General features: G+C 40.7%; 1 protein-coding gene across 1 annotated transcript; it reads left to right on the top strand.

The window, feature by feature from the left end:
* The first annotated feature begins 376 nt into the window (after positions 1–376).
* On the top strand, positions 377–23,030 carry alp3 (alkaline phosphatase 3). Its single transcript, XM_085379656.1, has 11 exons — positions 377–446; positions 5,460–5,576; positions 5,838–5,953; positions 10,358–10,532; positions 14,406–14,578; positions 14,687–14,827; positions 15,935–16,004; positions 17,549–17,683; positions 19,051–19,242; positions 22,202–22,318; positions 22,487–23,030. Exons 1-11 carry the CDS (start codon positions 377–379, stop codon positions 22,801–22,803), a joined length of 1,623 nt encoding a protein of 540 aa, XP_085235782.1. The 3' UTR covers positions 22,804–23,030.
* Positions 23,031–25,816: the final 2,786 nt, after the last annotated feature.

Below are 25,816 nucleotides of genomic sequence, written 5' to 3'. Positions count from 1 at the left end.
CCTTGATCTTTGTCACAGGGTCATAAATAATGCCCGTGTATACGCTCAATTCAATGGTGTCATTAAAACTACTCTTAATGAGTCCTCTAGTCAAGGACCACAAATATTCATAGGTTCATTATTACAGTAGTTTAAGCTGCAGGTATATTTTTGTTATGTTTTTTTTTTTGTGTCTTATTTCTCCTCCATGCCAACCACAACACATTTCTTTTCACTCAAAGGGTCATATAAGGCTGCCACAGGTTGATTGGTGTTTATGTATTTATGACATGCTGTTAAATATGACTGACAGCAGGTTAGATTGGAAACGGGTATTATTAGAGTGGAAGAGTTGATTCAAGACTTAGAGGAGCAGACTGCCATCTCGATCGTGGCCATGGCGTCCACAAGAAGGTCGTTCCTGGCTCTCTTTCTGTTGGTGGTGCTTGGATCATCCATTGCCACAGGTAAGGAAAGAAGGAAAACGCACTCTTGTTTTAGTTTTGTTTTGGGTTTTCTTCTGCTTTGATGTTTTCTAAATCAGATATTGAGTCTGTACATGTGACATTGTGTTTGACATGAAACTCCTCTGCAGGTTAGTCCAGGACAAACAGGTTAGTTTGCTGTGTTGTGATGGATTTAAAGTAAAGAACAGTGTGTGATTGGTGATTTGATGGCCAGAGTTGGGTTACATCCAATGTAGCAAAGATAAATTTGAAGTTAGGATGATGATACTGTTTAGCATAAAGACAGCATAAACAGTGTACTGTCAGTGTAGATAATGGAAATCAGCCAGGAGAACTCATGCTCACATGCATCTGCTCACATCCGTTTGTATATTCACAAAGAGCAGCAGTGTCCCAGATCAGCTGATCACAGCCTGTACACAAAGATAAATACTGGAGCACTTAAAAGAAATTACTTATGTTATTTTATTATTACATTAATATAGCACAATGTTTAGCTTTGGATAAAAATAGCTGAAGTATCTGTACTTCTACTTAAGTACTGAATGTGTGTACTTTTGCCACATCTGGCTCAAACCTTATCCTATGTCACTTTATTTACCAGTTTCTTACACTTTGCTGACCATTCAGCTCATAAGTGTTTTTTGTGTCACAGGGTAGTTTGACTGATTTTCAGCTTTTACATTTAAGCAACTGCTTGCTGTATTGCAACCAGTGTGGGAACACTTCAGCTAGTGAGTATATCGGTTAATCAATATTTGCTTCGGGACTTCCTGTTCTACCCACTGGCCATTGTCTATGCATAGAGACACATTTTAAAAAGTGAATAAAAACCTCAACTCTTGACAGATAACAGCCTCTGCATGTTCTTCATCTAATGCTTCCATTGTTTTACATTTACCGAACCTCAGGGCTCACACATCAAGCCAAACACACACAGTCTTTAAATGTCATTTCAATCGTGTTCGGCATTTACACTACAAATGGCTGTTCAACTGCGTTCACCATGTACAAAATCAACAATAAGCACTATAACCTTCAACTGAAAACCTTTCAGTGCTTCAGTGATATTTCCTGAATTAACTGCTCCACTGCGTTCAGACTTTACACATCAGCTGACATGCCCACTTCATCTGCTTTCATTTAAATGTTTCAGCTGAAGTTCATTTTAATTGTAAGTGAATCAATACCTGTGTTTAATCAAAAACCAGTTCCACTGTTTCCATCTTAAGCTTGCATTTCATTTACGTTTCAAATGTACATTCATTCTGCTGCCTTCAAATGCTGATGAACCAAACAGTACACAGTGTTTTGACCTTTAACACTGTTCAAACCCTTTCAGATTTCAGCTCTTTACCTTTAAACAAAAACCTTGAAAAACCTAACCCAGAACTTCTATTGGTAGCACACAACAAGTAGACCACTTGTCCTTGTATTAGTTTTCCCATTGTCCTTTCTTTCAGTATTGATATTTGAGTGCCACTTCGACCAGAACTTCATTTTTTTTCTTCCAGTGTTACAGCTGCAGAAATTCACCCACAAGCAAAAATGCACCTCTTCATAACACAGGCTCCCCCCCCCCCCCCCCCCCCCATTCCTTCACTCTGCAGCTTTTACACAAACTATTAGATTTGCAGGTCTTTTTACGATAACATCAGAGTGACCTGAAAATGTTGAGTTTGATGTATGATTCTCCGTTTTTAACCTAAGAATCAAACTTCTTCTCTATTTAAAAGCTTTAAAACTCCATCATCCACCAATTCTGAGTCCCTTTCTCTTCTCCCTTTGGGCTCTGTCTTTACCCTCTTTTCACTTTCCCTTTTTTCTTCTTAATGATGTCTCACCTTCCACCCTTCCTTTCATGGTCCCCGGTTGTTTTTTGACAGGAGCTTCCAAACTTTGCAAGTCAGCACTTTGAGTGCAGATGGAGTTCCGCAAAACTCCCCGTTATCAGCAATCACTGTGAATTAATGGACTACTGTATCAGAATAACTGTTTAACAGCATACAGAGATGTACTGCAGTAGATAAGAGAGCATTAAAGTGAGGTGTGACAGCTGTTGCTGCGAACAAACACTGCAGTAAACACACATTCAAGTCTCGAAAGAGTTTCTTTCTAACACTGCTCACAGTGATCTCTGCAGGATGCGCCGAACAAGGCTTTGATTGTGATCTGTGGAATTTTAGGCGGAAGTTTTCTCCAAGTTTAAAGTTACACCTGAAGTGAGATACTGATTTCCAGCAGGAACATGTTGCGCTATAAACACTCACAGTAGGAAAGCATCTTAGATAAAACTGTAATTATGCTACAGTTCAAAGGTTTAGAACGTTGCTAGATGGAAAACATATTTCAAGGTCAAACTAAATTAACTTGATCAGAAATTTGTAAATAACTAAGATTGTGGATCTATAATCATTATGTGTTTATTATGTTTTTTTAACTGCATCTGTACTTTGGAGCCCGTTTTTAGAGAGCCTCACTCCTGTTCTAAAGACACATTGTAATACTCAATTAAAAGGCTGATTAAACATTTTAAAAATCCATTCTGTAATTATGATAGTACATATTAAAATTATTCTGCTACTTTTATCTAGCTGAGTACCTGGAGCATTAGCATCAGTAGATTACAAGCCCAGAATGGTCTAAATTCATCAAAGTATTCTTGTTTGATGAAAAGAAGGCCATTTGAAAACCTCAACATTATGTATTAATCACTCCACGGAAGAGCACAAACTGAGTCAAACCAGGAGAAAGTTTCAGCTTGAACCTGATTGTGCTGCTTTGTTAACTGGATCACACACTGTTGTATGAAACATCAGTGTTTTGGCAGTTTCCTACAGTCAATAGGCTTTATTGCTTAATAGCCGGATGAGTCAGAGAATAAAACTCTTATTAAGAAAGGTGTTTTTAGACTACAGGGTGGGCCATTTATATGGATACACCGTAATAACATGGGAATGGTTGGTGATATTAAAGTCCTGTTTGTGGCACATTAATATATGTGAGGGGGCAAACTCCTCAAGATGGGTGGTGACCATGGTGGCCATTTAGAAGTCGGCCATCTTGGATACAACTTTTGTTTTTTCAATAGGAAGAGGGCCATGTGACACATCAAACTTATTGGTAATGTCACAAGAAAAACAATGGCGTGCTTGGTTTCAACGTAACTTTATTCTTTCATGAGTTATTTACAAGTTTCTGACTACTTATAAAATGTGTTCAATGCGCTACCCATTGTGTTGGATTGTCAATGCAACCCTCTTCTCCCACTCTTCACACACTGATAGCAACACCGCAGGGGAAATGCCAGCACAAGCATCCAGTATCCGTAGTTTCAGGTGCTGCACATCTCGTATCTTCACACCGTAGACAATTGCCTTCAGATGACCCCAAAGATAAAAGTCTAAGGGGGTCAGATCGGGAGAGCTTGGGGGCCATTCAACTAGCCCACGACAACCAATCCACTTTCCAGGAAACCGTTCATCTAGGAATGCTCGGACCTGGAACCCATAATGTGGTGGTGCACCATCTTGCTGGAAAAACTCAGGGAACGTGCCAGCTTCAGTGCATAAAGAGGGAAACACATCATCATGTAGCAATTTCAAATGTCCAGTGGCCTTGAGGTTTCCATTGATGAAGAATGGACCCACTATTGTTGTCCCCATATACCACACCAAACCATCACTTTTGTTGTTCCAACAGTCTTGGAGGGATCCATCCAATGTGGGTTAGTGTCAGACCAATAGCGGTGCTTTTGTTTGTTAACTTCACTATTCACATAAAAGTTTGTCTCATCACTGAACAAAATCTTCTGCGTGAACTGAGGGTCCTGTTCCGATTTTTGTTTTGCCCATTTTGCAAATTCTGTGCGCCGATCTGGGTCATCCTCGTTGAGATGCTGCAGTAGCTGGAGTTTGTAAGGGTGCCATTTGTGAGTAGCTAATATCCGCCGAGGGGATGTTCGACTAATTCCACTCTCCAATGACATGCGGTGAGCGCTACGCTGTGAGCTCTTGCTGAATGAAGCTAGGACAGCCACTGATGTTTCTTCATTAGTGACAGTTTTCTTGCATCCAGTTTCACGAAACTTAGCAAGCAGTTTGCTAACTGTAGCATGGGAGATGGGTGGTCTCGTAGGGTGTCTTGCATTGAAATCTGCTGCAATGACCCGGTTACTGCGTTCACCAGATATCAACACAATTTCGATCCGCTCCTCACGTGTTAACCTCTTCAACATGTCAATGGCTGTGAACAAAGAGAAACTTGTAAATAACTCATGAAAGAATAAAGTTACGTTGAAACCAAGCACACCATTGTTTTTCTTGTGACATTACCAATAAGTTTGATGTGTCACATGGCCCTCTTCCTATTGAAAAAACAAAAGTTGTATCCAAGATGGCCGACTTTTAAATGGCCACCATGGTCACCACCCATCTTGAGGAGTTTGCCCCCTCACATATACTAATGTGCCACAAACAGGACTTTAATATCACCAACCATTCCCATGTTATTATGGTGTATCCATATAAATGGCCCACCCTGTATAATGAAACAAATATAGGCTCCAAACATTTACTCTCCAGACATAAACTGTCTTTAAGCAGCAGCTTCATCTATAGTTATCAGTTACCCTTTTAATATAATGAATGTGCACTGCTTAAAAGGCCCCTCTATGTGCCCATATATCTCCAATTTAAAGGTAATGAGCGATTACTGAGTAATTATTATGGTATGTACAATTTAGCTTTTTTCTGTTTCCTGCTGTCCGCTCCATCTCTGGTTTATTTTAGTGTACTTACTTCAGTTGTGAGAACACTTTGAATTTCCAGCTACAGTAGGAAATGCTAAGTGTTATATCATAGTTTTGTCTGAAAGCAACCAGCATCAAGATCAGATGAACTCCAATATGTAAGAGAAGCTTCAATAAAAGGTAAGCTGGTGCTTGTGTTGAGTGCATATTTTTGTTTGAACTGATGTTTTAAACACCACTCTGACTCCTGTGTTTGCCTTAAGTTGAGGAAGAGAACTCAGAGTTCTGGAGGTCACAGGCGAGGAAGACACTGCAGGCAGCACTAGACAGGAAGCTGAACACCAACGTTGCCAAGAACATCCTGTTTTTCCTTGGAGATGGTAGGTTACACAACACTGTCAATCCTTTGCACGAATATCATTAGACAGCCTCACTCGGCTGAACAGTTAAAACAAGCAGAATAAGTAAAGAGTGCTTGAATTACTTTTTTATATACATAGATCCATTGTCTGCTCTGTTTGCTCAGCCACCAATTTACAGCATAGAAAACAAATATTTTAAAGGAATACAAGAAGATGCAGGAGGGAGTTATTTGTGTTTATCAAAGCTACAGTGTGTGAACTTGTGTCTGTGGGCCTCAGGTATGGGACTCACAACCCTCACAGCAGCTCGTATTCTCAAGGGACAGCTGGAGAACCAGCCAGGGGAGGAGACAGTGATGACCATGGACACCTTCCCCAATGTGGGGCTGGCCAAGGTACACACACACACACACACACACATCGATACATAATTATGATATAAAAAGAGGAACCCATGGTACCATATAGCTGCTGCGTCAGCCACAGTACAACTATGGGTGCTCCCAAAACAAGTGTGACATGTGATGAAGTCATTTAAGTATATGCATCATCCTCTATCTTTAGATCAGTGGTTTCAAACATAAGGCCCGGGGGCCAGAATCAGCCTGACACAGACTCTGGCCCAGCTGCACAGCTTTAGAAAAATAAAGAAAGGAATTTGGGACTTTTGAGTGTATTTTCATTAGTTTTAACGCTTTATCTTTACTGACCTCGCCCATGGGCCATTTATGCTACCCCAAAGTAATTAGGTAGCAGATTAAGAAAAAGAAGAAAATTAAGAAAAGACAGAACAGAAAAGTTCCTATTTTTTCACTTCTTTCTGTGAGATATCAAAAAAAGAGTTTCTGATTTATAATTACAGAAGATTAAATGAGCTGCCAGAAGTTTTTCTGTAATTTTACTCATTGATTTCTTACAGTTTAAGCCAAAAGAGTTGGGGTGACAGATTTCTTTCATTTACTGCAGCAGCAATGTTTTATTATGTAGAAAAACTGAAATGTCCTGTTGAAATCGCACTTCTTTTTCTTATATTAAGATATCTCAATGATTAATTCTATAATTAAACTTTTTTTTACACTGACAGAAAGAGGAATTTCACTGGTCACAATGGAAATGAGTCTGGCATCCCTATTTTAGATTTTCAGTACTGAATATGAATGCAATCAGCCCTGTAGGCATACAGTTTCTGTGTGAGGGGCCTTATGTCAGACTGGTCTCATAGTAACTAATATATATTATTAAACTAATGTATTTCAGTTGGAACTTGTGTCTACAGCACGTGTTTTGGAAAGCCTTTAGCAGGTGGCTGTAACTCTTCTAACCAGAAATACAAGCCTGTAACTTGTTAGACTTAATGCCTTACCCTAAATAATAACATCAACTAATACAATATTTTATATTAAAAACATATTAAAAATAAAACAACTTAAGCAGAAAACGCTGTCACATGTATTGCTCAAACTGTGGACTTTCACGTGAGTGACAAAAGGGACTTTTCTGCCTCTTAAAAATGGAGGATATTAATTTCAGGGAGATGGATCAAAAATCAGTGACAGGAAAGGTAAGGATAGGAAAATAGTGTGTAGGGACATTAAAAACAAAAAATAGCCTTTGTTGTCAGACAAACATCTATTGTGCCATAGAAAATTAGTGCACCGTAAACTTCTTTAAAAGAAACTAGAGTAGACAATTGTATATTCTTCTGTAATTTTATATACACATACAATGGCAATAAAGGGCTATTCTATAGCAAAACAAGCCACAGTGTATGAATTTTAACTGTTAATTGTAAAGCTAGCTATGAACCATGGCTAGTCTTAGCTACAGCTAAGCCAGCTGTTTTCTGTCTGTAACTGGAAAAATATCCTTGTTAAAGGACCATTTGTTTCTAATTTAAGATGATCACTGTTCACTAAAGCCTCATCAGAAATGCTCTCAGTGGAAGGGTGGAAGAAACCATTCTTGGGGAAGGGAAATGGGAAAAAATAGTTAAGCTATGCCAAATTATACAGGGAGTGCAGAATTATTAGGCAAGTTGTATTTTTGAGGAATAATTTTATTATTGAACAACAACCATGTTCTCAATGAACCCAAAAAACTCATTAATATCAAAGCTGAATGTTTTTGGAAGTAGTTTTTAGTTTTAGCTATTTTAGGGGGATATCTGTGTGTGCAGGTGACTATTACTGTGCATAATTATTAGGCAACTTAACAAAAAACAAATATATACCCATTTCAATTATTTATTTTTACCAGTGAAACCAATATAACATCTCCACATTCACAAATATACATTTCTGACATTCAAAAACAAAACAAAAACAAATCAGCGACCAATATAGCCACCTTTCTTTGCAAGGACACTCAAAAGCCTGCCATCCATGGATTCTGTCAGTGTTTTGATCTGTTCACCATCAACATTGCGTGCAGCAGCAACCACAGCCTCCCAGACACTGTTCAGAGAGGTGTACTGTTTTCCCTCCTTGTAAATCTCACACTTGATGATGGACCACAGGTTCTCAATGGGGTTCAGATCAGGTGAACAAGGTGGCCATGTCATTAGTTTTTCTTCTTTTATACCCTTTCTTGCCAGCCACGCTGTGGAGTACTTGGACGCGTGTGATGGAGCATTGTCCTGCATGAAAATCATGTTTTTCTTGAAGGATGCAGACTTCTTCCTGTACCACTGCTTGAAGAAGGTGTCTTCCAGAAACTGGCAGTAGGACTGGGAGTTGAGCTTGACTCCATCCTCAACCTGAAAAGGCCCCACAAGCTCATCTTTGATGATACCAGCCCAAACCAGTACTCCACCTCCACCTTACTGGCGTCTGAGTCGGACTGGAGCTCTCTGCCCTTTACTAATCCAGCTACGGGCCCATCCATCTGGCCCATCAAGACTCACTCTCATTTCATCAGTCCTTAAAACCTTAGAAAAACCAGTCTTGAGATATTTCTTGGCCCAGTCTTGATGTTTCAGCTTGTGTGTCTTGTTCAGTGGTGGTCGTCTTTCAGCCTTTCTTACCTTGGCCATGTCTCTGAGTATTGCACACCTTGTGCTTTTGGGCACTCCAGTGATGTTGCAGCTCTGAAATATGGCCAAACTGGTGGCAAGTGGCATCTTGGCAGCTGCACGCTTGACTTTTCTCAGTTCATGGGCAGTTATTTTGCGCCTTGGTTTTTCCACACGCTTCTTGCGACCCTGTTGACTATTTTGAATGAAACGCTTGATTGTTCGATGATCACTCTTCAGAAGCTTTGCAATTTTGAGACTGCTGCATCCCTCTGCAAGATATCTCGCTATTTTTGACTTTTCTGAGCCTGTCAAGTCCTTCTTTTGACCCATTTTGCCAAAGGAAAGGACGTTGCCTAATAATTATGCACACCTGATATAGGGTGTTGATGTCATTAGACCACACCCCTTCTCATTACAGAGATGCACATCACCTAATATGCTTAATTGGTAGTAGGCTTTCGATCCTATACAGCTTGGAGTAAGACAACATGCATGAAGAGGATGATGTGGACAAAATACTCATTTGCCTAATAATTCTGCACTCCCTGTACAAGACCTGGACTGAAAATCAGTGGTAACAGATATGGAGTCCAAATTTGAAACTTTTAATTTAAATTATCTTCAGTATCTACGGTGGTGTATTTTAACAAGGTTAGGAGAGGGTATAACAGCGACTACAGCCATGTGTAAAACACAATGGAGGTTCTTTTATGTTACGGGGCTGGATTTCAACCAGTGGTGTTGAGAGTGTTGTCAAAATTTATCGAATTATTTGCACAAAAGAGTACCATCAGATTGTGATTTACCATAGAATACCATACAATAAAGATTGATTGGTAATGGCTTTACTTTTGAGCATGATAACAATCCCAAACGCATTATCAATGCAGTAAAAACATACCTGGATAGACAAACACACCATGACACAGAGCCCAGAACTCAACATTACAGAAGCAGAGTGGGACAATTGGTAGAAAAAGGAACATAAGCTTGCCCGAGACAGTTCAGGCTGTGTGGAAGAATAAAGGTGGTCATATTAAAAATTGAATTTCAATTTCATCAGTTTTTTTAAAACCATCCATCCGCTTCCGCTTATCCTTTTCAGGGTCGCGGGGGGCGCTGGAGCCTATCCCAGCTGTCATAGGGCAAGAGGCGGGGTACACCCTGGACAGGTCGCCAGTCTGTCGCAGGGCCAACACACAGGGACAGACAACCATTCGCACTCACATTCACTCGCACATTCACACAATGGCAATTTGGATTTTCCAATTAACCTATCCCCTCAAGCTGCATGTCTTTGGACGGTGGGGGGAAGCTGGAGTACCCGGAGGGAACCCACGCAAACACGGGGAGAGCATGCAAACTCCACACAGAAAGACCCCGGCCTGATGTTGGAATTGAACTCAGGACCTTCTTGCTGTGCAGCAACAGTGCTAACCACCGTGCCACCGTGCTGCCCGTGCTGCTGCTTGCCTTATTTTAAATTTTTGCACATGTTTTAATAAATATAAAGATGTGAAAAATGGCTCAAGCACAGTAGCACTGAAAACTGAATTTCAAATACTTCAGTGGGGTGCAATGAAACCATGGCTCACAAAAGGAAGAGTTCTACGTGCCTACAGAAGAGGGAAAATTACTTTGAAGCCTTTCATTTTTTAAATATCTCCAGATGCCCAATTACTCTGGCACCACCACACAACCCTAGGAGTAAAGGGAGCTTGATGAGACAATACTGAAAATATTTAAATGGTAAATGTGTCTTTGTGTATGTGTGTGTACTATGCAGACCTACAGTGTGGACTTCCAGGTTGCAGACAGCGCAGCCACAGCCACAGCCTATCTGTGTGGGGTGAAAACCAATCTGAATATCGTTGGAGTGAATGCGGCGGGTCGCAACGGAGTATGCAGAACTCAGAAGGGCAACGAGGTGACGTCCATCTTGAAGTGGGCCAAAGATGCTGGTGAGCCACTGAAGACAAGAAATGTCATTAACTGAATCTTTAAAAAGAATTTTTTCATCTGTAGACTAAAACTCCAAGCAGTAGTAGTGGAGTATTAGTACATCCTTTAATGCCCAAATGTATAAAGATTGTAGCACAAAACCTGAGGGAAAAATGGGCAAATTTAAAATTCACCTATTTATTCTGACCATGTCAACAAACGTGCTAATATTTTGGACTTCTTGCCTTCATCAGAGCATGCGGAACAATAGTCACGTGTATGCAGCAGTTTGGATGCTAACTGGGTCAAAGAGTCAAAAGACGACAGAACTATACTACTTTGTTTTTAATCATTATCATACCAAAAAGCTTACTTTACTGCAGTTAGTTGAATGTGTCAAATGAAAAAAAAGAAACACAAGATGGCTAGCTATTCTGAATGTTTGAAACATAATTGGGGGGGAAAAAAGTTTTATGCTGTGCTCCGTGAAGCTTATTTGAATTGGAAAAACTGTTGAGCCAGTCAGAGCTTTGTAAGTGAAATTAAAAAAAGGTTACGCCATATTTTTTATGCCAGAGGCGGAAAAATGGAAACAGAAACATTTGCATAAAAATGACAAAATGTGGGTGATGAGAACCGCAAAGCAGAGCATAAAAACATTTAAATTAGCATTTTTATTCAATTGACATGCTTCAGAAAACACTGCTGCAGCTTTTTTGTTGACGGGAAATTCAGCGGCGGAGACGACATTTAGTGGCAGATGATTGTAAATGTAAGAAAATACCTTTAAATGAGAATTTAACTGATGTTTAAAAACAAGATGCCACAAGATTAAAGCGAAAAAGCCCATAACATTTCACCATAATGCTTACGTGATGTATAATAATGAGCAAATGATTTATAAAACAGACTAATGGTAATGGTGATATTCAGCAGATGGCAATAGGCTCATGTGAACAAGTGCAACTCATTGCTGCACAGATGACACTCAGAGGATAAGAATTTAAAAGATGCCGTGATTGAAGCAACAAATGGGATTGTGTGACTCTTGTACAAAGAGCAGGCAGATACCTGACATGGCCCTGCGTGTCACATTTAGGTTCTAGCTTCTGTCAAAAGAAAATCCCCCAGGTCTTACACGGCCTCAACAAAACCTGATTTTACAGCTGAGCGCTCTGCTGTGAGCTGCAGTGCCCTGTCAGAGTGGTATTACAGGGGCCACCGGGGAGCAGGGAGCAACAGCAGCTCACAGCCTCAGGTTCCACCACAGCATAATCTACTACACGGGAAAGCACCTTGACTGTTATCGTGTTCCAGTGTTATCAGCATCCATAAATATCTCATGACACGCACACAGGCAGAGTGTCATGGCCATGACCCCAGCGCTATGCCAAAGACCGATGCTCAGGTGCGAATGTTGCAGAGAACCAGTTTTTTGAAGACGCTTCTATTTAATGTTGTAAAAAACATTTTGGAAACGGTCGTGTCCTTCCACGCAGTTTCTAGCAGCAAGGTTCACCTGGAGCCCGGCACCTCTTGAGATACAGTGGGGCAAAAAAGTATTTAGTCAGCCACCGATTGTGCAAGTTCCCCCACTTAAAATGATGACAGAGGTCAGTAATTTGCACCAGAGGTACACTTCAACTGTGAGAGACAGAATGTGAAAAAAAAAATCCATGAATTCACATGGTAGGATTTGTAAAGAATTTATTCGTAAATTAGGGTGGAAAATAAGTATTTGGTCACCTCAAACAAGGAAAATCTCTGGCTCTCACAGACCTGTAACGTCTTCTGTAAGAAGCTTTTCTGTCCCCCACTCGTTACCTGTATGAATGGCACCTGTTTGAACTCATCATCTGTATAAAAGACACCTGTCCACAGCCTCAAACAGTCAGACCCCAAACGCCGCCATGGCCGAGACCAAAGAGCTTTCGAAGGACACCAGGAAAAGTATTGTAGACCTGCACCAGACTGGGAAGAGTGAATCTACAATAGGCAAGCAGCTTGGTGTGAAAAAATCAACTGTGGGAGCAATCATCAGAAAATGGAAGACATACAAGACCACTGATAATCTCCCTCGATCTGGGGCTCCACGCAAGATCTCATCCCGTGGGGTCAAAATGATCATGAGAACGGTGAGCAAAGATCCCAGAACCACACGGGGGGACCTGGTGAATGACCTGCAGAGAGCTGGGACCAAAGTAACAAAGGTCACCATCAGTAACACACTACAACGGCAGGGAATCAAATCCCGCAGTGCCAGACGTGTTCCGCTGCTGAAGCCAGTGCATGTCCAGGCCCGTCTGAAGTTTGCCAGAGAGCACATGGATGATCCAGCAGAGGATTGGGAGAATGTCATGTGGTCAGATGAAACCAAAGTAGAACTTTTTGGTATAAACTCAACTCGTCGTGTTTGGAGGAAGAAGAATACTGAGTTGCATCCCAAGAACACCATACCTACTGTGAAGCATGGGGGTGGAAACATCATGCTATGGGGCTGTTTTTCTGCCAAGGGGACAGGACGACTGATCCGTGTTAAGGACAGAATGAATGGGGCCATGTATCGTGAGATTTTGAGCCAAAACCTCCTTCCATCAGTGAGAACTTTGAAGATGAAACGAGGCTGGGTCTTCCAACATGACAATGATCCAAAACACACCGCCCGGGCAACAAAGGAGTGGCTCCCTAAGAAGCATTTGAAAGTCCTGGAGTGGCCTAGCCAGTCTCCAGACCTCAACCTCATAGAAAATCTGTGGCGGGAGTTGAAAGTCCGTGTTGCTCGGCGACAGCCCCAAAACATCACTGCTCTCGAGAAGATCTGCATGGAGGAATGGGCCAAAATACCAGCTACTGTGTGTGCAAACCTGGTAAAGACCTATAGTAAACGTTTGACCTCTGTTATTGCCAACAAAGGTTATGTTACAAAGTATTGAGTTGTATTTTTGTTATTGACCAAATACTTATTTTCCACCCTGATTTACGAATAAATTCTTTACAAATCCTACCATGTGGATTCATGGATTTTTTTTTTCACATTCTGTCTCTCACAGTTGAAGTGTACCTCTGGTGCAAATTACTGACCTCTGTCATCATTTTAGGTGGGGGAACTTGTACAATCGGTGGCTGACTAAATACTTTTTTGCCCCACTGTAACTCTGAGGCATCACAGGAGGCTTTTTCTTCACTGATATCTTTGCTTTTTTCTCTTAAGTAATAACCCTGCACAATTAAAATTACATATTAGCTGGAGTTTTATTTTATTCATTCATCAAGTCTAGAAAACTATGTCAAAATTCCCCTCTAAACCCCATGGTGAAGTGTCAAAGTGAGGCTCAGTGCTCACATTTGACAGCCTGCAAGCATATTTCTTTCATTTTTGAAAAATTGCTCTAACAATTAGCTGTCCTAATTGTTTGGATTAATTGCCTGTGGATTGGCTAATTGTTTAATCAACCATTTGCTGCCGCCTACAGTGCGCATTACAGACTGTTATGTCTTTAATGACTTTTGAGTTTCAGGACACTTTTTCCAAGTGAGCATAAAGAACTTTGATCCCTCTGATACATGACAGAGATTTGTAATCTCACATCACCACTTCATGAAGCCATGAGTATCTGTGTCTGATAATTTGCCGTCACATCACTCATCTTGCAGCTATCACACTGAGACTGAGATCTTAAACTTTGAATGTCTGTCAGATGAAGGATAATTAAGTACTAAAAGGACAATAAGTACTGTATCTACTAGACTTCACACCAAGATAACTTTTGCATTCAGAGTTGAGAAAGTTTTTGACTAACGACTAATGACTTTTCTTCCTGCTCATAGAGCATGGAGCAGAGTGCTTTTTGTTAACCTGTGTTAAGCAGGAAGCTACTGTGTTTACGTTGCAGGCAAGTCTGTGGGCATCGTAACAACCACGAGGGTGCAACACGCCACCCCAGCAGGCAGCTACGCCCACAGTGCCAGCAGGACGTGGTACAGTGATGCCGATATGCCTGATTCTGCTAAGACGGACGGCTGCACGGATATCTCATTCCAGCTCATCAACAACACAGACATTGATGTACGCTTCTGTTTTTAACAGTATATATTGAACTTTTCAACGGCTGAATTTGATTTAAATGTTCGCGTGTGTGTGTGTGTGTGTGTGTGTGTGTGCATGTGTTTTCAGGTGATCATTGGCGGCGGTAGAAAGTACATGACCCCTACTGGTACCAAGGACCCTGAATACCCCACAGACTACTTTTCAAACGGTGAAAGAAAGGATGGGCGTGACCTGATCAAAGAGTGGCAGAACTTAAAAACTGGGAAGGTAAAACACCTCTGCTCATAATAACAGGTAGAAGTAAGAAGTATGATGTGGTGTGAAATCAGAAGACCTAAAAACCTGTACATATACAGTCATATTAAAAAGATAGGACACCCTCTTTCAATTTACAGTTTTATGTGTCAGGACATAATATAAATCTTAAAAGCAGATAAATACAACATCTGTTAATCAATAACACATGACATATTATACTGTGTGATTATTGATTGCATAACAACTGAACCCAAGTGCAGAATACTTTGGTATACAGAGGATTTCACTATTAACTCCATGACTGCAAGGTACCCAGGTCTCACTGCTACACAAATCCAAATCATGACCCCTCTACCACCATGCTTGACAGTTGGTGTGAGGTGATGATATGCTGCTTTTGGTTTTATCCAAATGCGGTGCTGCGAAAAATCTCCACTTTGGTCCCATCTGACCAACAGACATTGTTCCAGAAGTCTTGTTTGTACAGATGCAGCTTTACAAACCTGAGCTGGGCTGCTATGTTGTTTTTAGAAAGAAGAGGTTTTCTCCTGGCAAACTTGTTTTGTCATGAACTTTACTATTTTTGGCGAGGGTGTGCTTAGTTTGTCACACACTGTTTTTGGCCTTTTGACTTAAATTTCTGTTGCATAAATAATGAAACGGTACAATATGTCAAGCTTTCATTAAAATTTGTATTTATTATAAGACCTGCTGAGGACTGGATGATTTTTATTTTGACCTGATATGTTTAAAGAGGGTCCAGTTGTGTGACTGATCTTATCAGTGTCTGCATCTGACTGTAATGGAGACCGTTAACATTATAAGGTATCAGGGAGTTTTTGTTTAAACTTTATTCGCCAAAAGATACCAGAGGTGAATGTATTACAAAATGAATATTCTGCTATTTTCCCATAAGAAACGTGATTACTTGCATCATATAAGAACAGAAACCTGGTGCAGGTTTCATAGTTAGAACAGTTAAGTGTCCTTTACTTTGCACACGAAGCGGCTTCCTTCTGTTTGCCGGTGAGTCATGCAGTGACTAATAACAAGTACAACCACTTTTGGTATTCTGCTTCCACTCTCCATGGTTATATGTATTCCTGTGTGTTACAGGTTGCCCACTATGTGTGGAATAAAGCAGATTTTGACGCTGTGGACCCTGAAACCACTGACTACCTCATGGGTATGTTTTTTTCTCTTTTTCCCCTTCCTTTGCTCCCTCGCGCATTCCCCTGTTGCTTCACATGTAACTAGAAACGTGGTTTCTATTAAATGGAGCGGTGGTGGAGTCAGGCATCAACATGGTTGTGTGTCACTGTTAGATTTGTATTGTTGATTGTCATTTATGCTTAGAAATATTTACTTATATATGCTTAGAGTTTTGTAATTAGTTGTAGATTGGTAGAGGTTTTGATCCTTGATAGTCTGCAAACTTTGTGTGTATTACACAGCACTTTGGGAGCATGAGAGGTCGTACCGTGTCTTATTGTTTTATGGTAGGATTAACGTAGTTGCGTCTGTTTTAGTCTAAGTGCTCTTTGTTTAGATGAACTGCTGGACTTCCTCACCGTGTTATCTATCTAGGGTGAGGGGGAGGCTACCCTCTTCCTGACCAAGGATGTTTGACCCTTTGATCAGCAGTCCACACACACACACACACACACACACACACACACACACACACACACAGGCAAGTGTGTGTAGACGTCATATGTTAATGAACTTATGCATATTCATGTAACCTCAATAGGGTCAGACGAGAGAGCGGTGTCTGTCCGGTTTTCTCCCGTGCACGAGTAACATGAAGAACTTTGCCTACTTGTGTCTTGCTTTGCAGTGTAATTATATTGCCTTCAACGTTCCAGCAGATGGGTTCAAGCTACAAACCTATCAGTCACTTATTTTTTGAGTTTGGACGTTTGTTTTTATTTGCGGTTTATGTATCCAAATTATTTGTTTAGGGTCTTTAAAAGGTCTATAATAAAGTAATACCTTAACCTTAGGAGCTTTTCTTTCTGTGTTCCGACTTCATAATTTAGTGACTCAGTTAACTAAGTGTACATAATATTAACCCTCTGGAGTCAACAGTCGCCAGTGCGTCCAAATCACATGATGGATTTAAGAAAACTCTGACTGACTGTTTCAACTTGGGCCAACTGTGCTCTGCTTTTCTCTCTTGGATTTCCTACTCTTTTCTCAATCAACACTGTTTTTGTTTTGTTTTTTTCATTTTGTTCCATTTGAAAAAAGGATTTTAAAAAATGATTCTCAAATCCAAATATTACTTTACCAAAAAGTCCAGCAAGAACATCCAGGCGACACTGAAAAAACAGCTCAACACTGGGACAACTTTCATTTTTTAACTATTTTTCAGCAAATATTAGACAGTGAGAAAAAATGGTAGACTCTGATTCAGCTGAAATGTTTGCAGGGTTTTAGCTCTGTTTCAGAAAATGCTCCAATATATTTTTTCAGTACCAGGTGCTGTCAGTAAACCTTTGGTATTTGAGGGTGTGTAGGAAGTGTAGGGATCCAGTCATTGTGCTTTTTGTGGACTGAGGGCTTGCTTGCTGCTATATTTTGTGTTTTCTCCTGCTGTGTGGTTAATCAGTTCCTGTGTGCTGAAAATAGTGGTAATAGTAGTAGGAGGAAAATAGGACTTTCCTTGCCACTACACCCCCACTGATCACTGATAAATATAGCGCAGTTTTCCTTTCTCCTCCCCAGCTCTGTTCGAACCTGGTGATCTCCGCTACGAGGAGGAGAGGGACCCGAGCACGGATCCGTCCATCATCGAGACCACAGAAAAGGCCATCCGCATCCTACAGAAAAACCCTAAAGGCTTCTTCCTGTTAGTGGAGGGTGAGGACAGCAGCTTCATCTGTTTTCTACACATTCGCATCACTCGATCCAACAAACACTGGATAAAAAATTCCTGTGAGAGGACTAAAAATAGAAGGATCAGTTAAATTGCATAATAATCATACCCAACCAGCCCAAGTGACAGTTATATATAAATAACTAAGTAATTGTTGTTTGCTGAAATATTAATATGCGTACAACATAGGAGCTTGGTTGGGATAAATTGATCTTTGTGCCATAGTGACAACATTGGCTCAGAGCACGGTGTGTACCTGCTGTTGACACTGATTCTGCATACAGCTCAATGAGTTTGCCGCAGTGTGTGCTGATGGTGTGTTTCCGTTCCACGCGGCTGCCTCTCTGGCCTCCTTGTCTATCTCTCTTTTAATCTGAGGCAGCTGCCTGGGGACTCCACGGTGCCACTGAGTGTCTTCACAATGACTTTAAAAATAAGAGGCAAATATATAAATAGAAGTGGACATATGGTGCGCCCAATCACTGACAGCTCGCTGAGATCACAACTTATTAGCCGGGTCTACTTTACTTTCCAATATAGCCGGTGGAGAGGACAGGAGCGGGAGATGTGCTAATGCAGAAAAAAAATCACCCACTCTCTCTTTAGAAAAGGTTCAACTCTGAAATGTACCTGCTGCCAGGGGGAAAATATACAGACTGTATAACTCATTCAAATAATAGTTAACTGTTTCCTTGCAAGGTGTTTGGATGTTTATTAGGACTAAATATAACCTTTCAAAGTTTATTTTAAGTCTTCTGGGCAAGTGCAGCTCAAGTCGTTTGATGCTGATGAGACTTTAATCCAGTGATTTGTGGATTTTGCAAACTGTTCTTGGGAATCAGTGAAACTGTAATCTCCTAATGTCCAGGGTTTCTGCCTTTGCACAACGCACATGTAAAATTTGTGTGAATATTGAGAGCTTAAAAAATAATTTTCAGATTCACCTGTTCATAATGCAGCTATTCACACTGACCGCTGGACAAATTTAGGCATTAGTTTTTTCTGATATTTTGGATCGGAATAAACAGATCTGACCAATCAGATTGGTCAGATCATCAATCTTTTGGCACACACATAGATCATCATTGCTTTATTTTGACTTTGTTTGTTTCCCAGTGCATTTTTGGAAAATACATTTTTTGAAAAAAATGCTTTCGTTGTGTGTATACATCACATATACATTAAATAAAAGTACTACATGAACTGTTTAGGAATTATGGCCACTTTATGTAGGAGATATTTTTAAAATTATGCTGGTTTTTCCAATTATTTTTCTGCTCCTAAAACCAAGACCAGAAGGCAGTACATCACTCTCCGTTATGTTTAACCCCTTCCTTCCTTGTGTTTACAGGTGGGCGTATTGACCAGGCTCACCATGCTGGGCGGGCCTCCATGGCCCTGCATGAGGCGGTTGCTTTTGACCGTGCTATCGCTAAGGGCCTCGAACTCACCGAAGAGCATGAAACTCTCACTGTAGTGATGGCTGACCACTCTCAGCCTCTTACCTTCAATGGCTTCCCCTTTCGTGGGAACAGCATTCTGGGTAATTATTAACAGAACTGCAATTCATTCATCTAAAAAAAAAAAAATCCTGCTGAAAAAAATGCTTAAAAAGAATTTAGGATTTTCTTTAATCGTCAGTGTATCAGTAAGTTAAGCTTTCTCCACAATTCTTTCTGTTTTCCCCCTCAAACCTTTACTCTGTGCCTCCATTCCCCCCTCCAGGTGTGTTTAACCACTCTGACAATAGACACCTGCGGCAGCATTTGTGCCTGTTGTGTGTGTGTGTGTGCGCGCGATGCCTCTTAGTGCCTGTATCCTCACAGCTTCAGTGTGCTTCTGCCACCAGCAGCTTGACATTTCATCTGCTGTCTCTCCCTGCAATTACAGCCAGGGTAAACACACATTACTGGCAGCCTTTCTCCTGCTTGCCTTTCTATTTCAGTCCCCTGCTTTCTCCCTCTTCTGTCTTCCATTTACCATCTACAACACTGATGACACCGTCTCTTCTACCTTTTTTCCTTCTAAGTTCTCAATCACTTTCACCAGTTAATCTCCCTTTAAAGGGCTTTCCTATTGATCTTATGTGCTCCTTACCTCTTCAACTCTCTCTCCTCTTGCTCACTTTTCTGTTTTATTTAAGGTTTTAGACCTGAAAGATGTCCTTTTTTTCATAAAATACAGTTTGACTTACCACAGAATAATTTTTTTTTTTACAGATGTATATAATAAAGATGAAGAGTAGCTGAGTCCCTTTTAGGTGCATCACTCAAGTGGTAACTATTAAACTGTGTATCTACTCAGTAGATATTTTTTCCAAAAATGTATCAGCTCCAGAAACAAAACATGTGGAAATCATAACCCCTCCACCTGCTGTGTTTGGTTTTCTCCAAATGTGGTGCTGTGCATGTTAGTCAGACATCTCCACTTTGATCTCACCTGTCCAAAGGAGATTGTTCCAGATCTTTAGTTTGTTCAGACACAACTTTACAAAGCTCAGCTGCTGCCATTTTCTTTTTATTAAAAAGAGGTTTTCTGCTGGTAATTCTTCCAATCAGACATACTTATGAAGTCTTTTTCTGGTTGTACTGTCATCAACTTTGAATACTAAGGTCTGAAGAGGTGAGATGTAGTTCTTGAGCTTTCTTCTTATTTTATTTTATTTTATTTTTTATTTCTGTGAGGATTGCTGTCTGAACTCAGGATGAATTTCCTGGGAAAATGGACAACTATCTTGAATGTTTTCCACTTGTGAATAATCTTTCTCACTGTAGAAGATGGACTTCTGTCATGGTGTGCTGTGTGCAGGCAGGAGAACAGGACCCAAACGCTGGACTCACAGTGAACTAAAAGAGGCAGCTTTATTCCACTGTGGCAGAAACTCCAAATATAAACTCACAAAAACAGACCTAAACTGAAAACACAAAGCTAATAACAAACACTAGGAAAACCTAAAGACAAGAGACTGGGAGCACAAAAGAAAAACACACAGCAAGTTGAGGACGCGACGCGACGCTGAACACTGGAGGACACACATACTATAAATACACATGAGGGAACGAGGAACAGGTGGGAACACAGCCGGGAGAAATTAGAGCTAACGAGACAGAGGAAACGAAACTAGAACACTGACATAAGACATAAACCTTCAAAATAAAACAGGAAATCCACAGACTCAACTCAAAGACAACTCAGACAAAGAACGGAGGGAACACAGAGTACAGGGACCAGAGTGACATGAGAAGCAGAGGAATACACAAGCTAAGAAACACAGAACAGAAACACCAGGACTCATAAACCATGAACCAAAAATCAAAACAGACTAATAAACAACAATACAAAATCAAGACACTGGGCCACTGACCCAGGACCGCAATGACTTCAAATAGTTTAGAAATGATTTTGTAACCCAGATTGATGAGCAGAAATGATCTCTCAAAGATCATTGCTGATGTCTATCCTCCATGACGTTGTGGTAACGCACACCTGAATGCTTCAGACCAGCAAATTTCCCAAACTGCTTTCATTTAGGTCGACTGAGGAATGAAATATGCAGCCTGTTGTACTGAAATTGCACACAAAGATTGTGATAAATTTGAGGTCTAGAATCATCCCAACATTGGTGTTGTGTCTACTGTAACTAGTATGCAAGCTGGAGCAAAAGCAAGCTGGAGCAAAACTTCTTGGACGGTCTCACATAAGTCAATATGTAGTAAGATGATCCCAAAAGGTACTGATGGCAACACAACACTGAGGAATGGAGTTCAGTGACTCCTCTTTATGAAAGTGAAGTCCAGCAGACAGTGATAAGTTAGGGCAGCCTGTGCCAGACGTCTGTCAGTCAAAACAGCTACGCCTCTGACTGCAGTATTCAGATGGATGAGCTCTGCAAAAACCCACTCTCACTACAATCTGTAATTGGGAAAGGGAAAACCTATCCAGAGGAAAACTGTCCAGAGAGTTGCCAAGAGTAGACAGAGAGTTTCACTGTTCTAACAAAAAAAATGTTTCATCTTCAAGGAGCTGCCGCTGTTTGGGACTTTGTTTCTCAGGCTTGGAGGCTGCTCCTCCTTCTCTCCAGTTGTTACCAGTCATATTATCACTGTACTGTATCACTATCAGTCTTCAGAGTCTGTATTGATTGATCTGTGGTCGTGTCATGCTTTTCACACCTTTGCGCTCCCTCTTTCCTTTTCCTTTTCTACCCTCTTCCTCCTCCTCCCAGCGGTGCAGCAGTGCAGCAGTGATTAATGTGACTCTGAAACTCTGAGCTCTTCATCAGCGGGGAGACTCGCCAGGCTAATGGCTCATCTGGAGAGAAACGCTGAGATCGTCAACAAGCTCTAGACCTCCCGCAGCACCCTTGGGATCAAGCAATCCCTCCTCGCACTTGTGTTTGTGTGCGCATGATGTGTGTTTTTGTTTGTTTAGCACTCCGAGGCAGAAAGAAACAGCAGAAAGAAATAGAAAGATAAATCAAAAATAATGTTTGTGTCTTCCAGGTAAATCTCCACTGTGGGCAAGTGACATGTTGCCTTATACCACGCTCATGTACGGCAATGGACCTGGGCACAAAATCGTTAATGGCGCACGCCCTGACATCCGCAATGTTGACACCAGTAAGACCCAGTCATTACTTCGTTGTTTCACAGAATTCACTATGTTAGATCTACTACCATGCACCAGTCAGGTGCTGATATCATTCATCAAACCAGTTTTAAGTGTAAATGGGGTCTAATGTTCTTTGAAAGGACTAATCATTTGTACTCTATCCTTATCTTCTCCAGAATCTAAAGACTACATCCAGCAGGCAGCTGTCCCCGTAGATACAACAACCCACAGTGGAGAGGATGTGGCAGTGCTGGCCCGTGGACCCATGGCCCACCTCTTCCAGGGTGTCAACGAGCAGAACTATATTGCCCATGCCATGGGCTACGCTGCCTGCGTGGGTGCTGACCTAAGGCACTGTGAGGGGCAAACTACACCACCTTTGGTTCACATAACCCTTGAATATAACAAGAACGGGGCCAGAGCAGTTAGTGCCTCAGCAGCTTTGCTCGGTAACTTCCTGAGCGTGCTGTTGGCCATCACAGTCCTCATGTAAGATCATTTTCTTTGCTGATCTGATCTGCAGTCAGAGGTCAGCATCATAAAACAGTGCGAATGGGTTCAGTGATTTGCTCAAGGACACTTCAACACGGATGTGAACTAGTGTGGTTTCTTGCACCAGGGTTATCTTGCAGCCTGCAAAGGGTCGTGATCGGACAGAGTGAATCAAGTCACAGAAATCATTAACTGACATGAGGACTGTCACTCCCGCAGTGACTGTAAAGAATTATTATGAAATGTAAGCTCATCAAGCGTCTGCACTGGCAGTCTGTTGAATCCCTGGGCTATACCAATAAAGCAGTCCTTTCCTAGACAGTTGGCTGAGAGTTTATTGATATAAATTATTTAAACATACCAATGATCTCATTTGTTGACATTTTTGGCTTTATCAGAATGACAAATCTTCATTATCTGACCTTGTTTCCACAGTAAAACAAAGAAAAACAATCCCTCTGCCACATTTACATACACACGAGTGAAAGCTTTAAGAACAAAGTGAACAAAGCTGATATTTTTTGCATTATATTTCACATTTTTAAACGTGCTACGGATCATAACAGGCAGCATAATTAAAGAAACAAGTCTACATTTTGGCAAAATGTGCTAAATGGCATCCTTGATAAAGGAGTCAGATGAATTTGTGTAGAGGCTAAAACAAAACAAACAAACAACAAAAACAAACACATTACTGAAACTAGCCTTGCTATCAGCCTTAGTGCTAAGCTAATGAAATCTTCTGCTGACTTTAGCTTCTCTCATCTAATTCTTGGCTGAAAGAGGAAACACGTATATCTATTAAAAATATGAAACTGTTCCTTTCACCTAAGTTCATATTTGTGACAAATGATCCATAGATGTATTTACTGAAACCTCGAAATAAAATGGTTATTTTGCACTTTGCAAGCACTTTCTGTGAAATAAAAAATGGACCGTGATGTTACTCATTGTTGAGTGAGCTTCTGTCTAACTAACATGAATTTGGGTTTGATGAGCGACAGTGGAGTGGACAGGTGGAGCTATCTAAGAAATCTAGGAACGCTGCATGCTCATATAGTAGCAATTTGCCAGTAGTGAGTCTCTTTTTAGCTCTTTCGGCTCCGAACCGGCTCTTCAGGTTGTTTTGTTGCTTTAATGAATTTATTATTAACAATAATATAAAATTATGCACAAAATGAATTACTAATGTAAAAGAAAGTGGTTTTATTTATCTATGTTTATATATAAATATATACAGTGGCCCCTAGAGACAAAACACATACAAACTCCAAAGCACATTTCTAGCGTTAACTGAACTTCCAAAACAGAGCTACTTAAATTACACACCAAATCTGGTCATTGGTACTTCCTGGCTTGTGTAGCCACTAGGTAACAAAAGCTCAACACTGCGCCTAGCATCCTGGAGCACTTCTGTTGTGTTTTGTACGTGCTTCTGAGTTCATACGTGTTTTGGAGTTTGTAGGTGCTTTGTCTCTAGGGACCACCGTAAATATACTTTTATTTATTCACTCCACATAAAATGTAAAAAATAAATCAAATAATACAAAAAACAACTATTTACATTTCAACTATTAACTATTTAAATTTTCAGCTTTTTCATTTTAAACAAATTTAAAGTGAAACAACACAAAACACTGCAAACCACAACACAATTAAATATAAATTAAAATATGAAAACAAAAAGAACATGCATATTCTCTGTCATATGGTCCTGCATGAATAAACTTTCTGAATCCTTTATCATCTGCAACTGAAAATAGTTGTGGATGATTACTATACCTTTCTAATGTGTGTCTCCCCTCTTCCCAATGCAAAGCACAAGGCTCGCGTGCGGAGTGAAGCGGGAAAAAAGTGCGAGAGAGAGGGTGAGAGAAAGAAAAATAAACCCCACGGCTCTCGTCGTTCACTTCAAAGATTCGGCTCTAAGAGCCGTTTTGTGACCGACACATTTGCCAGTAACAAAGTAGGTCTGCCCTTAAACACACTGTGCTTTATCCTCCTTTTTGACTCAAACTGGGGCCATAAAATTGCATCATACTGTGTTTAATAAGACTTGAAAATAGAAATTGAGATCATAATCCACCTCTTAAGTATTTACTTACCTCATAGAAAAAAAAAAGTAAGGGTATTTTGTCAGATTACTAGAATCCAACTCCTGCTTTTAGCAGGAGTTGGACCTGTTGGTTGTTAAATAGAATGCAGGTTTAAGGTACTTTCACATTGGCTTCACTTTTCAGATCAGGAAGCTACATCAATCTTGGAACTGGTGGAACTGGTGAGGAAAATGTGTCCATTTGTTGAACCTCATATTTAAGAGGAACATTGCGTTTTCCTGAACATGGAAGAGTGATCCAGCTCTTTTTCCTGATGAATGTATTTGAGGGTGCGTGGGATTGTGCGCAACCAGTTTATATGTGTTTTGAGTTGGACAAAGCATTCGACAGTCTATCACGGTATCCCGTGAGGAGTTTGTGATTATGGGGTATTCTCCCTGTTATTATGGGCTATCTGGTCACTGTACGTTAGTGCGAGCTGTTATGAATAGGAAGGCTCCTGAATGCCTTGGGTGTTTCAGACATGTCCAGTTAGAAGGAGCAGACCTAGGAGATAATGTTTCTGGTCTGTTCCTGTTTCTGGCTTTGAACAGCTCAGTATCCCCAATGAATAGCTTTTATTTGCTAACTTCATACAAGTCCTGTTTACTGCACTTTTGAAAAACACATTGTTTGATGAAAACACATCAAACTATTTTCATAATGCTTCTCAAGCATCTTGGAGAACTGCATCAGTGTCATCTGTCTTTTCATCTAGTCCCACACCGGCTCTGTGATATTGTGATCCGGTGTTCTGAGAAACCATCCTACTCTGACAAAACGTCCTACCCGTATTATAATTTGACGGTGACTTGCGATTAAACCTAACCCTACACCTAACCATAACCTTAAGAAGTATTCAGGATGGGTGAGAGAAAAAGTAGTTAATTTGGCCTTGGTGTTGTGCGCATGTGCAGA

The sequence above is a fragment of the Rhamphochromis longiceps genome, linkage group LG14 (genome assembly GCF_057381845.1).
Source record: "Rhamphochromis longiceps isolate RC_006_pf linkage group LG14, R_longiceps_female_GT1.1, whole genome shotgun sequence".
In the NCBI taxonomy this organism is placed as follows: Eukaryota; Metazoa; Chordata; class Actinopteri; order Cichliformes; family Cichlidae; genus Rhamphochromis; species Rhamphochromis longiceps.
The sequence above is the reverse complement of the archived record's forward strand: the minus strand, read 5'-3'. Positions and strand labels throughout refer to the sequence as shown.

Bases quoted from the DNA above. Each gene is read 5' to 3' on its own strand.
- alp3 (XM_085379656.1), top strand. From the start codon at position 377: ATGGCGTCCACAAGAAGGTCGTTCCTGGCTCTCTTTCTGTTGGTGGTG. The intron at 5,954-10,357 runs GTACACACACAC...TGTACTATGCAG, and splicing joins CCAATGTGGGGCTGGCCAAG to ACCTACAGTGTGGACTTCCA. The intron at 14,579-14,686 runs GTACGCTTCTGT...ATGTGTTTTCAG, and splicing joins TCAACAACACAGACATTGAT to GTGATCATTGGCGGCGGTAG.